The sequence below is a fragment of the Anabas testudineus genome, chromosome 14 (genome assembly GCF_900324465.2).
Source record: "Anabas testudineus chromosome 14, fAnaTes1.2, whole genome shotgun sequence".
Taxonomy (NCBI): Eukaryota; Metazoa; Chordata; class Actinopteri; order Anabantiformes; family Anabantidae; genus Anabas; species Anabas testudineus.
In genome coordinates this window covers 13,838,215-13,852,929 of record NC_046623.1, presented here as the reverse complement: position 1 = coordinate 13,852,929, position 14,715 = coordinate 13,838,215, and the positions used below count along the sequence as shown (strand labels likewise).

The 14,715-nt window shown below is 41.3% G+C and overlaps 2 protein-coding genes across 4 annotated transcripts; one reads left to right on the top strand and one right to left on the bottom strand.

Annotated features, from left to right (window-relative positions):
* Positions 1-88: 88 nt before the first annotated feature.
* On the top strand, positions 89-3,216 carry exosc8 (exosome component 8). The gene is made up of 11 exons (XM_026372053.1): positions 89-133; positions 580-616; positions 696-759; positions 849-922; positions 1,021-1,066; positions 1,293-1,398; positions 1,505-1,550; positions 1,637-1,733; positions 1,824-1,944; positions 2,038-2,144; positions 2,359-3,216. The coding sequence occupies exons 1-11, from the start codon at positions 117-119 to the stop codon at positions 2,475-2,477; spliced, it is 834 nt and encodes a 277-aa protein (XP_026227838.1). The 5' UTR covers positions 89-116; the 3' UTR covers positions 2,478-3,216.
* Positions 3,217-3,337: 121 nt separating this feature from the next.
* On the bottom strand, positions 3,338-14,415 carry supt20 (SPT20 homolog, SAGA complex component). Of its 3 annotated transcripts, none has more exons than XM_026372050.1 (24): positions 14,294-14,415; positions 13,696-13,781; positions 13,498-13,533; positions 13,217-13,342; positions 12,454-12,580; positions 12,240-12,343; positions 11,956-12,072; positions 11,785-11,835; positions 11,311-11,450; positions 10,939-11,095; positions 10,445-10,501; positions 10,241-10,315; positions 9,744-9,913; positions 9,618-9,650; positions 9,395-9,506; positions 9,073-9,178; positions 8,311-8,466; positions 7,740-8,052; positions 7,557-7,654; positions 6,962-7,017; positions 6,246-6,356; positions 5,562-5,652; positions 4,765-4,853; positions 3,338-3,508 (listed from the first exon to the last, which is right to left on the bottom strand). In XM_026372050.1, exons 2-24 carry the CDS (start codon positions 13,696-13,698, stop codon positions 3,362-3,364), a joined length of 2,475 nt encoding a protein of 824 aa, XP_026227835.1. In that variant the 5' UTR covers positions 13,699-13,781; positions 14,294-14,415; the 3' UTR covers positions 3,338-3,361. The 3 variants fall into 3 exon arrangements, with proteins under 3 accessions (XP_026227835.1, XP_026227836.1, XP_026227837.1); XM_026372051.1 differs by having other exon boundaries at positions 7,557-7,651; XM_026372052.1 differs by lacking the exon at positions 4,765-4,853 and having other exon boundaries at positions 3,347-3,508.
* Between the last annotated feature and the right edge of the window lie 300 nt (positions 14,416-14,715).

Below are 14,715 nucleotides of genomic sequence, written 5' to 3'. Positions count from 1 at the left end.
GAAAAAAAAACTGGAAATAAAGAAAAGAGGGGCCACATCATTAAGATCATTCGCGTTTCTCCTCTTACCGGCTCCCGTAGTGCGTCCACTCAACCCACGTGGTTAATCAAAACATCATGGCGGCTGGTTTCAAGTAAGATTGGACATACTGCTGTTATTACACTGAAAATAATACCTTGTATATGTTTTCCTCTGATATATTAAACTGATTTATCAGTAGCGCCGGATTAGATTTGATCATTGAGTGTTAAATAAACGAACATGACAGTGAACTTTATTCCGACCTGTTAATGCCCTGTTCTGCTGAGCGGTGCTGTAACGTTACTAATCACATTAATTCTAGTTTACTTTTATCTCACTGCTGAATAGTTAACGAATACATGACTGTGGAAGTAACGAATTAATATTGAATTTATAGTTGTTGTTTTCATAGTTGTTTTCATTATGTGATTACGGAGGTGTTGTTCACTCTGAATTTAAGGCGAATTAGCGTCTGTCACTACTGATGAATGCACTGATGAGGATTTCAGTCTCTGTTAGACAATAACTAGTTCATCCTCCTTGTTTTGTACAACCAAGGACTGCTGAGCCTCTGGAGTATCACAGGAGCTTTCTGGTAAGTGCTCACAGTTACTCTACCGATGTTCATGCTAGTGTCAACAGTCATTTTACATTCAGATGCTGCTTTTTTTTAGAAAGAAAATTGTCGATCTGATGGACGGGAGCTGTCAGAATTCAGAGCCACAACACTAAACATAGGTGAGATGGAGCAATGACTGTTGCTGATTCACAGGGGAGGTACTGTGATTTTTATTTAAGAGTCTAACTGGGATAATTGTTCTGTTCAGGCTCCATTTCCACAGCAGATGGCTCAGCTCTGGTGAAGGTTGGGAACACCACAGTCATCTGTGGGATCAAAGCGGTAAAATATCATAAACACAGTAACCAAAAACCTAATTTGAATAAATGTGGACCAGGTAAAAAGATGTTCAATGATTTGTTGTGCTTCTTCATCCGCAGGAGTTGACAAACACCACAGTGGAGACACCTGGTAAAGGTTACATTGGTAAGTGCAGTACAAAGGTGCACCAGGTGGATATGGGTTCATCCCTTTTTTATGCCCTTATAATGCAACTTTAGACAACTAAAAACAAAGTCAGCATCCTTTTCTTAAGATTTACACTCTATTGCTTTTTTAATACTTTAAAATGTGTTTGTTTAATAGCAGGTGATTAATACTGTCTGACATATAGAGCCCAATACAAATGAAATTAACTCCTTTGACTCTTTAGTGCCTAACGTGGACTTACCGCCCCTGTGCTCATCTCGATTTCGGCCGGGCCCACCAGGAGAACAGGCGCAGGCAGCCAGTCAGTTCATTGCTGATGTAATCGAGAGGTGCAAACAACTCTAACACACATAGTTTATACTTAATTTTCATCTGGTGTGTGTTGAACACTGCTTTTACACACCTGGTTTTCTTTTTTTCATATGGCTTCTGCAGCTCTGAAGTGATACAAACGGAGGATTTGTGCATTGAAAGAGGAAAGGTAAACACAACATTATGACCAATAGCCTGGTCCTGTTACATGTGTATTTGTTATAAATGTCCTGATTCTGCTGATTCTGGTTGCAGCTCTGCTGGGTGCTCTACTGTGATATAATGTGTCTTGACTACGATGGAAATGTGTTGGATGCTTGTATCATTGCCCTGCTGGCTGCCCTGAAAAACAGTATGTATCTACATTATATAGATACACACATCTTTGTTTTAGTAGCTGTCTTTTATCAGTATGTTAACGTCAGTTTCCCTACTCTCGCAGCAAAACTCCCAGAAGTCATTATCAACACAGAGACTTCAACACCTGAGGTGAATTTAGAGAAGAAACAGTCGCTGCATATTCACAAGCATCCAGTTGGTGCCTCTTTTTGTGTCTTTGATGAGTAAGTGAATGTTTTTCCAATTAGTCTAACCAGGATAAAAGCTGTATTCAGTGTTCATACTGTGTGTAAGATTCTGGACGGCTCTCTTTTCAGCTCCATACTGATCGTAGACCCCACATCTGAGGAGGAGAGTCTATCGACTGCTCAGCTCACCGTGGTGACAGATGAGGAAGGTCAACTCTGCTCTTTACACAAACCAGGTCAGAAACATAATCTGTAATGATCAACTGCTCCCTAAGTAGCTTATACTGAATCCAGTTCTTCTATAGGAATCCCCTGATGATTATTTCTTATATATATATATTTATTCTTAGTTCTGATTTGTGTAATAAGAACCTCTACTTTTTTCACTCTTAAATCCTGACAAACAAAAATGACTAACATTGCTGCTGACAATCTTTCCCTCTGGCACAGGTGGGACATCACTCCCGGGTGAGAAGCTGCAGGAGTGCATCAGCCGAGCAACAACGCGACAGAGAGAGATCCAGAAACTCGTTGACAAAGTCATAAATAGTGTGAAGACAGCCCAATAAAGAGGCTTAAACAAAGCTTTTTTTTTTATCTAAAAGCTGTATTTTCCACTGTCAATATATATTCTTTTTTTAATAACAATAAAACTGCTGACAAAGACTGCTTAAAAAATTATTTTTTCAGTGTCCAGAAATGTCTCACACACACTCAGTTGATGTCTCATAAGAATACACTCGTGGCTCCTGAACTAATTAAAAGGAAATGCCTTTTCAAAATGTGCTGTACAAAATCAGGTACCCCATCTTGCATGTTGATCTTGAGTCCTTGGTTGAGCCCTGTGCCGGGATTGCTAACAGAAGAAAGACTTCCAACAGACTGAGAGGTAGAGAGCTGCCCCCAGGCACTAGTCCAAGATCAGATTTGCATTTTCACATGTAATGGTTATATGGAGGATTTGGTGTCAGTAAGCTCAGCTGGGATCCGTGCTTAAAGGGCAGTTTCTACTGGGGGTCAACCAAACAGAGGCAAGTGGATCAGGCAGGCTCATGAGGAATCCTCTGAGAATGTGCATTCATGATCCTCTCAGTCCACGGGGCCTCCATAGAAATAAAGTCTTCCTGAAGGGACAATTTGTTATTGTGGAAGCCTGCTACCTATGAGAACCATCTATTTCTGTTTCATCTCAAAAAATATCACTAAGGTTCTTTAAGTTTCGGGCTTCCTCTTCTAAAAACCCCTTTATCTATGGTGGACACAGTTTTGGTTCTCCAAAACCTCTGACAACCATTACATACAAATTTGTCAGCTAGAAAAAGACAAACAGAAAGGACAAAAAAAGTTTTTTTTTGTCTGCAGTCTCCACAGTGAGGCAGACAAAGAGCACAGTATGAATCATTCACGTCTTTTGTGTAGCCAGGGGAAGGGGTTTTAGTGTGATTTCAGTCTGTCATGACTTAGAGAGGGGCTGCGGTGTGCTCCTCTTCCTCTTACTTCTTGGTTGACTGGCGGTATGGTGCCGCGGCACTCCCCCCTGCGGAGCTGCTGCTCCCATAGCCATTTGCTGCTGCTGCATTTGGTGCTGCAAGAATTGCAACTGTCCAGTACAGAAAGAAAGATGGAAAAAAAATAAATATCAGAGGTGATGTTAGTAATTTACAACAAGCAACACGATGCATGTTTTTGTCTGTGGCTCTAAGGTGTGTGTAAGCATCTGCAGCATGGTTAAACATATTCACTGGCACCAGTGTTGAAGCAGAGTCCCTCACTGAAGCTTGAATCAAAGTATTCAAGTTTACCGGCAGAATGCTTTGTGTCAGACATCTGTATTATAAGTGGCACGGGTTAGTGAAGCTGAACTAAAGCCTGGTATATACATACAAAAAGAGTCTGTAGAGAAACACAGAAGAGTGGTTAATGGGTTGTAGAAAGGGAGGGAGGAGAAGGAAGAGATACAGATTTAGGGAAGGTCAGGGTGTGTTGGGGAGTGAGGCAGGATACAGTCAAGCAGCACCAGTGGCGATCTGGAGACACAAATTATTGGCTGTGATTCTGGCAACAACAGACATGCAGCTTAGCAACCGTGCTTTCTGCTCGGAGTAAGTCAGCAACTTCAACTGGGCAAAACACTTTTTATCACCTTTAACTTCATGCGTACAGTGTAACAGCCTTTTACCGCTAATCTGTCATAATGCAGCCAGCAACATTTCAACAGTATGTATGTGATTACAAAATTTCAGATCTTGTCACTAAGTGCTTTTTAAAAACATGCCTCCCACTTTGACGCGCTGTTAGTTGCTGCCATTGGAAGTGCCACAAGCTGTGGTGTGTTGGTTGCTGGAAGTACTGGGATTGTCATGTGCTATGTCAAGCAACATATTAACCAAACATACAACACAAGATGAGGTATATGGTGTGGATTTACAACAAATAAAAAAAAAAAGAAAAAGAAAAAATCCCCAAGGAAATTGAAGGAGAATTTTGATAAAAAATACTATACATTTTTTTTCACTATATAAAGAACAAACAATAAAAAAACATATGGATTTTAGCTAATATATGTTTTCATTTATTTTACATTGTTGGTTTACAAATTCTGCTTCTTGTGGACTAAGTGTGCTTTTATTCTAACAATATTTGTGAAGTATTTTTTACAATCACATTTTTTAGTAGGGTTGAATACAAACCAGGAAGCTGACTTACCTGATTATCTACTACTACAGTTTATTTGTAGCACAACACACACCTGCCTGATAGATAAAGGCATGGAGAGTTGGCTGATCACTCTAGCCTCAGTGTTTGGCGCCTACAAACATGTATATGTGTATATAGATGTTAAAGTTGCTGTATTACTTGGATCTGTGGCTGGTGCTGCTGCTGAAGCCTTGGAGAAGGCAGCGGGGGCCCAGACCCGTCCAGCCCACAGCCCAACTGGGACAGCACTAAGGGGGGAGGAGGGAGAGAGGGAGCCCCACAGGGAGGGATGTGGCAGGCAACAGGGAGAGAAGCAGAAGAAGGAATGGAGTAAAGTATGAAGAGAGATGATGCACATACACGCAAAAGAGGACATTAAGGGGGATCAGGGGGAGGATGTGGGGGTCAGAGTGAGCATTATCACACACATTACACAGGGAAGAGGTGAAATTAAACAAAGACAATACAAAAGAGGGAATATTGCCAACAGCACAGGGAAACAACCATGTGCATTAAGATTTTTAAATGCAGTAAGGACCAAAAGCGTGAATGGGTGAGCCAGAAAAGTTTGAGTGAGCAGGACAGGTTGAGAAGGAGGACAGGAAGACAGTTCAAGAGGGAAAGACATAAGGGTGGGGTAAAAAAACAGAAACAAAAGAAAACGTAGCAGAGAAGAAGGGGAAATTGAGTCTCTCCTGTCAGTAGTTACATGCTCCGTTGAGAGGAACAATGGCTAACTTCAGTAAAATGACCAGGTTTAGTTACAGACAATGAGTCTTAAGGTACAGTAACTACAATAATGAATACATTAGTAAATCTTCTCTTAGTAGTAGTTAGTGACATTGTGGCAATTTCTCTTGAAACAAGGTAAGTGGCTGAATGAAGAGAAATGTTTTAGAGAAATCTGTGTAGGTTTAGTTTTTGTGTCAGTGTGTTTGCGTGTGTGGGGGTCACACCTGCTGCCTGCGGAGACATGAAGCTCCCAACTCCCAGGTTGATGACCGCTGTTTGCTGGTTTCCTAAATTTTGATCTGGCCCCTGGTCACACTGCAGAGAAAGTCAAAGGGAACATGAGACAGTCGAGTCAACTTAATTGCAACCCACCCCCCAACTAACTCCCTTCCCAAAAAGTACATAGACTTAAGCACTAACGTGTACATTGTTACACACCTATTCAAGCATTCAATCATATTTTCTGCAACTTCTAAAGTGAATATACAAATATAGGCCCCCTTTGCAAGTATGTGTTGGCAAAACACTTTTGATACCAAGTTTTAAAAATGGTTTTTAATAGATGTATTGATGTACTGATTTTGCTAGTTTTTATATCTTCACAACAGTGAGGCTCCATTATGAGGTTATGAGGTGTTTTGGCAGTGGCTGCAGATTCTCTTCCAGCACCTTCTCATTTCTGTCAGTATCAGCCTGGCTCTGCTGGATTCTGGGCTTTTTCCCCATTATTCTTGGCAGATTAGTTCAAATTTGTTCTTGGATGACAAAGAGCGTCTTCATAGCTGTCATGAGGTCATTCTATCGGTTTTCTATTGTGACTCAAGTCTGGGGTTTAGCTGGGTTACCCAAGTAGCGGTTCTGCCCTGGCTCTGCTTGCATTAGCATGTAAATGTGACTGCGTGTCTCACCGTCTCCCCCTGCTGTTGAGGACTGGATGTGGCCGACTGACTCTGCTGTGGGGAGAACTGAGAAAGCTGCTGTTGCTGCAGAGGATTAAAGATGAGAGGACCCGTGGGGATCTGGAAATGTAATACAAACACACACACACACACACACACACGGCGGAAGCAAAAAGCCGGTACGTGACAGAAAGTGAGTGATGACAAAGGAAAGATAGGAAGTAGAGAGAGGAGAAGCAGAGTAAGAGGAATGATGCACATATAAGCAAAAAGACAAATGAGCAGGGGAAACAGGAAAATTAACTAAGTAATCAAAGAACACACACTATCACAGAATATTAAAACTATAAAAAGACTATGAGTTGGATGATAGAAGCAATGCTCGTCAAGATAACTGTGTCATTTTAAGATTATCTTATTCTGGAGTATTCCAGCAAGGGTTTTTGCCTAGAGCCCCTTTAAATCCCAAGAGGTTAAAAATGGCACTAACAGTTCCAGGGTGATACTATCAAATCAGTATAAGTTACCCCATACAAAAGCATATGGCCTCGTGGCACTGGGACAACTTGATAAGGTGTATTCACTACTTGATGTGCCAGAAAAGGAAGTGTGAGGAAATTATGAAGTTGGTTCACACTCAGCTCATCACTATTCCAAGTGTGGTAACAGAGGTGCAAGATTAGCTATGTGAAACAAACACCAATACCAGTGGCACCGAATCATACCTGTAGTAGGTTCAGTGGTCTCAACCCAGCGCTGCTGTTCAGGCCAAAAGGACTCCCTAAACACAAATCAGAGTTGTATTTGTCACACAGAACGGTTCAGCCAAACACTGCTATATATTGTGAGATTTCCATTAGATGAAGAGGTTGTTTTTTACTTGATTTAAACATGCATCCATTAGTTTACATGCAGCATCTTTGTTAAATTGCTTAGTCCTTGATTTAATTGTTTGTCTTTATATAAACCAGTGAAAGGTTTTTGCTTAGATAGGTTTAACTTATATTGAAAATGTTGCTGTGTAAAACCGTGAAAGCCTTCTGATACACTGTATGCTGTATGCACTGTAGGCTAAAGAATAAAGACTGTTAAGTATAAAGTCAACTGTTGGATTCCTGAAGTGTTGAATCCTCTCAATACAGTAAGCCCTCATACCGATCAGCTGCAAATTGCTGTTTGTGTTAGGAGATCCTCTTTAGTAAAATGGCATTCTAGTTTTCCCTACAGCTGCATTTCACTATAAAGCTCAGGGAACATAGAAAGGTAGCCTCCAAGTTCATTGTACCTCATAAGAAGATGTGGCACTGGCAAATCTTTTACCTGTCTGTGCAGCGGACTGCATGGTGGGCATCAGCCCTCCAGGTGGAAGGATTCCACTTAAGTTAAGGCCTGGAGCCAACATGGGGTTGGTAGAACTGCTAAACAAACAGTACAGGATCATTATGAAAATCATTATTAAAAACGACAGTAAGACATTAGAGACTGTTTATTTTATTTTCTTACCAGACGGAGCTGACCACGTTGATGAAATTGAGCCCTGCAGGATTAGCCATGACCTGCGACGAGGTGGTTCCCGTGGTGATGGACGTACCCATGGTGGGAAGGGGAATGGTCATGACAGGCAGTGGCTGGCTTAGAGCCAGTTGTTGCTGGGGGAAAGGTGTGAGGAGGGCCGGCTGCGACTGGCTCTGAACTATGGGAGGATCTGAAGGCGTAGGGGTCACTGAGAGAGGAGTGGTGAGGGAGTCGGAGGGATGTGGGGTGGAGCATGGTGTGTTGGTGGGTGTTGGGGTGGATGGCTTGGGGGTTCCTGATCCTTAAAATAAGACAACTTAGAGTATTAATGTGAACTTACCTATGCTAAATAACAGCTGAAATGTTCAAGTTAAATTATAAGTCTCTAATCAGTTCTAAACATCACAGTTTTCTGACTAATTCAAATGTATTATAGCACCTGGACACCTGCCAAAGTGATACTGATCTGAAAAACTTAGGAGCTGATGTAAAACATTCCATCACAACCATGCCTGATGAAAACAAACAGCAGCAGTTAGCGAGTCTCAGCTGTACTTACTCTGTGAGGAGCCCATCGGGGACAGAGAGGCAGGCGACAGCAGGCCCACTTGGCCCAGCTCCATGGAGTGCTTCCTGTTCAGAGACTGGCTTTTGGCTGGCGGGGGCGTAGGACACTTGAGTAGACCACTGGTGGTTTGTGAACTGTATGGATTACCTGATGAAAAAAGAAGAGTTGACATATTTATTGCAGCGTTTTCACGAACAGGGAGTACTTTAAAATGAGCTGTGGTTTCACCCATGCTTAGAAGGAGTTTGCACTGTTCTATGAAACGTGTCTTATTACGCAACTTGACGTTTAAGTGTTTTGCAGTATTTGTAATTTGATGTCTGTGCCAAATATCTGACAGTACACTGCCAATATAGACTCTGGTTTGTCCCTGGTTTTACCTTGACCGGGTCTGTTCCAGGTCACCTGACCTCAGTATCACCCAGCAGTCACCTCTGAGGTTTCTGCACTGTCTGAGTTAATCAAACTGTAACACCTGATGCAGTACATGAGTCTTTCGTGTTGCTTTCACGTTTAGGGTTTGGTTGCACTCTTTCCCCACCAACTTGTCTTACTTACTTTGGTTTTAGATTCTATACAATTTCCAGATTTCCTTTCAACTGATCTTCTGAGAAAAGGTATTGATATTGAGATTTTGTTTTCACAAGGCTGCCTGTGTATCCCCTTCCCAACTATTCTGTAAGTGTTTCCTATCACACTGCTCTCAGGAATCATGGGCCACCACTTCATCTCTGTCAGAGGTAGGAGATGTACCTGAGGAGCTGCTTCCTGATCCTAAAGGCAGTTTGATGGGAGGGGGTCGGTGCTTCACCCCCTTTCCCAACACAGATGTCTGGACCAGTGGAGAAATACCATCACCCTGTAGATGACATTTCAAGCCACAGTGAAGTAACTTTATCCACAGTGACAACTGCAGCATCACCATAAACACAATATGCTACAAAAATACAATGTTTTAACATTGTATTTTTGTAACTTTAAAAATCACAGTTAAAATATATTTAGGGAAGTTCCAGGTTTGACAAAGCTGGAGCAGCTTCACATGTTTCCTACATTCACAAAAGACAGTACTGACCTCATCTTTGCTGGGGGAGGGAGGCCCCTGTCCCACGTTGCCTGAGTTATGGGACATCTTGACCTGACACTTCACATCTCTCTCATACACCCCCTTGTACTGACTAAGAAACCTATAAAGGAGACATTATACTACATTTATTCCATGCTCTTCAACAGTATATCACTAAAAACTGTTTTTCCCAGGATAAATTTCTCAACAAAAAGAAAACATGGTCACCAACCGGTTTGCATCTATCTTTGAGCCTATGAGGAAACTGAGAAGAGAAAGGAGATAAAGACAAATTAATTTGTGGTGGAATTTCAAATTCATTCATGTATAGTGAATTTGTTCCACAGACTCTCCTTACGGGGGATGTATGAGCTTCAGGTCTGTACTGTCCTCCTCTGCTTTTGGTTCTTTAGCACAGTAGATCTTCCCATACACCAGCGGGTCTCCCATTGACTGGAAGATAGACACTTTGGTCCTCTGTGCTTGGCCTCCCACCTCACACTCAAAGGTGTAATCATCTACAACTTCCTGCATAAACAAAGTAGACAGAGACATCAGAATAAAGTCCAGTGCAATGTCCCTGACATGTCTATCCACAGTCTAGTGCAGTCTGTTTTCCAACAAAAGCATGAGTGAAATTAATTTATTGTACTTTTCGTGATGGTGCACAGTAGTATTTATAGCTGATTAGGCTGTGTGGTCATTTTGCACAATGCACTGCGATAAACAAAATCCAGTTTGATTTTGTTTTCCTGTGGAGCATTTTAGATTACACATAACCATCCTCTGATTTTTTCTGACATGACGCAGCCATTAGTCTGTACCCTCAGATAATGTTGATGGCGACACACTAACCTCTGCAGGCCAGATCACAGTGGGCTGAGAGTCCTCCAACTGCAGGGATTTCTCAACCACGGCATACTTTTCCACCTAGAGAAACACACAAACAAATCAATCAGTTTTGGTTTGGCCTACATTATAACCGCCACACTATCAGTTGAGTGAGTTTTAAGTGGTGTCGGCTTAAAGTGTTATATAGAGGATCACCGGGCTACTTACATCAATCTCCTTCGGTACAGTTAGTTGGCAATTGCTCTGCTTCCACATGTCAACACACTGGCCAGGAGGACAGCAGCAGAGACAAACAACAAGAGGGATGAAGAAAAACAAGTGAGAGCTCTGTGACAACATACACTGACCTACCGACAGTGACAAACTGTCACTGTCTCTGTAAACCGGAAAGATGCTGATTTCACGAGTTGTTTTAGCGATTTTAACATGGCCGAACACAACTGTGGGAACATTTAAAATTGAATTGAAACATATTAGTGTTGTGACAGATTGGTGAGTATACAAACAGGTAAAAAAAAATCATCATCTGGGAGAATATCTGTCGAGATTTCCTGGACTTGTTCAGTGGCAGTATCTTACCCAAGGGCACTTTAACCTTTGGATCAGCAGAACTATGCATCAACCACCATGTTTATTGGACAACCCACTCAACCTCCTGCGGCAAAGTTGTCACAGGCTGCAAGAGGTGCTGACTGACTTACGTTTCCAATCTTTGAGATCTTTAGGTCGATGCCAGGAGCAGGTTTCCTCTCCTTCCTCCTCTGCAGGTAGTCATAGAGTCGTAGCTGTGGTGGCATTGGCAGATGTGATAGCTCCTGCTGCCTGTTCAGTGCTGCTCGAGAGTGCCTCTTGAAACAGCTTTGGTGGAAACAGACATGAAATATGCATCTAAATCTGTTGAAGGATTAATGCACTGTTTCTTTTCACAACTACAAAGCTTCTTCTTCTATTTCCAATAAAAGAAAACGCTCATTCAAAACAAGACATTCGTGAAGTAGCAATCTTTTCCTGGTTTGACAATATTCAAAGTGATCTGACTCCAACCCTGGTGAGCTTGTGAGTGCATTCAGTACCGTTTCATGGAGCGAGTGTTCATTTTCTGTTTGTTGTAGAGCAGGCGGTTGGCTGTGCAGGTGACAGAGATGGACGGGTCCAGGCACAGAGGTTCAGCTGTGGCCAAAATCAACTGACTCTCCAGCTGTAATTTGTCATCCTAAGGCAGAGAAAAATAGATGTTTCAGAAAACACCTTGCGATGTGCTGATGCTACCACGTTTCAACACACACGAGAAAGGACTTGATTTGATGCACTTAAAAATAAATAATTACTGAAAATATTCCATTTATTATTCATTTGCTGGAATAAACACAGCACTGAAATATCATGAATAAGAATTAATAGATACAATAACATCTTTTGGGCTGTGTTGGATGAGAATGTGAGTACATTAATGGGACAGAAAAGGGAAAAACTGAGGCCATAAAGTGTCAGAAGAGGCAAATTTTAGTCATCTCTTTCTCACAGAGATAGTAAACATGATACTTTACCTGTGTCCACTTGTGGTCACTGGTCATGGCATGGACATCACAGATCAGAGTCTGTAGAGAGACATGAGAGATTTAAACAAAACTGTTTTGTTATGTTACAGGTTAACTGAATATTCACTTATTCATTTGTTCAAATATGACACATATTTTCCATCTAATCTACAGGTTTACCTGCATGGTGGGCCGCAACAATATATGTCTGCTCTGATAGGTGGGCATCTTGGTATTTCCAGACTGCCTGTAGTCTCTCACTTCTACTATTACACAGCCACAATGGAAAATGTTTACCTAAGACAGAATACAGTATGTAGAATGATTATTAAGCAAAAATCGATAAGAAACTATTCTAGGCTAGATAGATATCAAGACCAGTAACCACACATAGCCCTGTTCTCTCCATAAATGTGATTTGAGTGCAGCCTCACATGTGTATATGTGAAGGTATGTGCACAAACCTGTGATTTTTCCAACAGATCCACCAGTATAGGAGGCAACTCTTCGGCATCTAGGTATTCCAGCAGTTCTCCTTCTTCATATGGCAGACGGATTGTTTCAGAATCTAGAAAGCAACACAGACATGAGTGTTGCCAATGAGACAACTATGATTAATAGATCTGAAAATGAAAAAAAAAGATGAACTTGCATAATTCTGTAATTAACTTTTCTTACCAGATCCATTTTTTCCCCTGAGCATTAAAGAATAGCCTTCATTCCCAGGGTACAGGTTGACCACCAGACATGATACAGACTCCTGAGACACCAGTTTCTCCAGTAGATTCACATTTCTTCTTAAATTCTTCAGAAAGACATAAAAAAACACACAGAGGCAATTCTGACACATTAGTAACAAAGATCTCACAGTTATACAGATGCCATGGCGAGAAATAACAACATTTTATTACTTTCCACCCACATTTACTTTAGTTATTGCTGTAAAATAGTGGTTTAATGGGGTTTTCTAAAAGAAAACTTCACAGACAAGGAATGGTATTACATAAAAATGTATGCCTATTTTGATATTATGTAGAAAATAGTAATCATTACTTACAAGACTTGTAAGTGGATGCAGAGCTTACATACTTACATAAATGCATCCTTATCATATACAGTGTAAACAATACAGTTTACATAGACAGTATTAAAGCATAAACAGACTGACCCAAGAGTTAGAAAACAACATACTTTAAAAATGCAGTGCTGCATAAATTGTCAAGTCATTGACATTTATTTTCATGCTTTTCCTGCTTTAATACACTTCCATGCAACTGACAGACAGGTTCTGCATGCATGTTTACAAACCACAGTCAGTCAACAGTCTAATTCCTTAAAAATCATTTTCCCACTTGTTCTCTACATGTTGAAATGAAGAAGGTTTTAATGCATGCCCATAATTACGCAGTCATAGCTGAGATTATAGTTGCATAATACACACCTTTAACTCTGGCTCTTTCTCACATTCTTCTATGTACAGCTCATAGAGCTTCTGATACAAGCTCTTCCTCCCGCCAGATGAAATTCTTCTTTTGCCTGGTCGTTGTCGAGCACTTTCAACAATGTACTGAGTAACACATAAAACACTGTGTTAAAGACTGATGACAGATAATGTCTGACTAACATGATCATTTCTTACATTCAATATGTGTGAAGGTATGTGAGAGTACACTATTCCCTTCTCTTTCTACAAACAGACAAGCCTGAAATGGGGGCATTTACCTCGGCTCGATCCAATGCATATTCCAAAACTTGTTGCTGAGGGTAAGTGAAGTAAAATAAAACACAGATCAGTCAAAACAGGAGCTCCCAATTGTTCAGAGACAAACTGGTGGTGGAGTACTACATCTAGCATGAAACACCACTGAGGCTGTCCTCTGAGTAGGTAGAGATAAATAACTAGAAAAAGGTGAAACTTACCATTGTGGTCCACCGCCAGCTGCAAGGCGAGTGATGCTGTCCTTTCTGCCCCACACTGTCACCTTCCTAAAGTGACCATTCACACCCTGCACAGCAGCACAGCAGACGTGTTACACGCAGCCCCACCAAACCAATACAGCACACAGATAAATTAACAAGGACACAGACTTTCAGTGTGGCTGCACGGTTGTTAAGACTGCACTGATGGCAAATTGCATGTTTGGCTCTCAGTCAGATGCAACACACACATCTACAGCCAAGAAGACTGACGAGCGAAACTGTTTGATCTAAGTTATTTCATCATTTGCTCATGTTCAAGATGCTCCAGCAAAGTAAATACATGCACGTTTTGATACAGAGTCGACAAAACTGGATAGCTAGGGATAGTGAACTGTGATGACTGAGTGCAGTGAAGGGAGTAGCTGAATAGCAACAAGCTCGTTGATGCCTGACCGTTGAGGCTAACATGGCTAACGTTAGCATGCTAGCCCGTTCCTGGTGGACAAGCTGTAAGTTACCAGCTACGCTAACGATGTTACGTCGTCCGAGACACACACCAACAAAGCGACGTCAATCGCAACGAACAGGATGGACTTGCCTCCTAGATTGCATAGCGATCGACTGGAGCTCCAATGCAAGAAAACGAAATGAAATTGAAATATTTGTGTCTTCATTGAAAAAAAGTCGGAGCAGCAGCCATTTTCTTCCAGTGTGACAACAACAGCTAAACTTCCGGTTTGTGCAGCGGTGGGCGGGGCCCCACTGAGCGTCTACTTTGGTAGGGTAATAACAATAATAATGATAATAATAATAATAACAATAAGTAATTATTATAGTAATAATAATAAGAATTAATAATACATATAATAATACATTATAAAACTTTCCTTACACTGTTACAGCTGGAGCACAATAAAAGCGTTGGCAGTACTGACAAATGACAATATGCTAGATACCTAGGTCAAAGTGTTATAAAGGTAGTGGAAAAAAAGTAACATACAAGTAACCTACCTCAAGTAC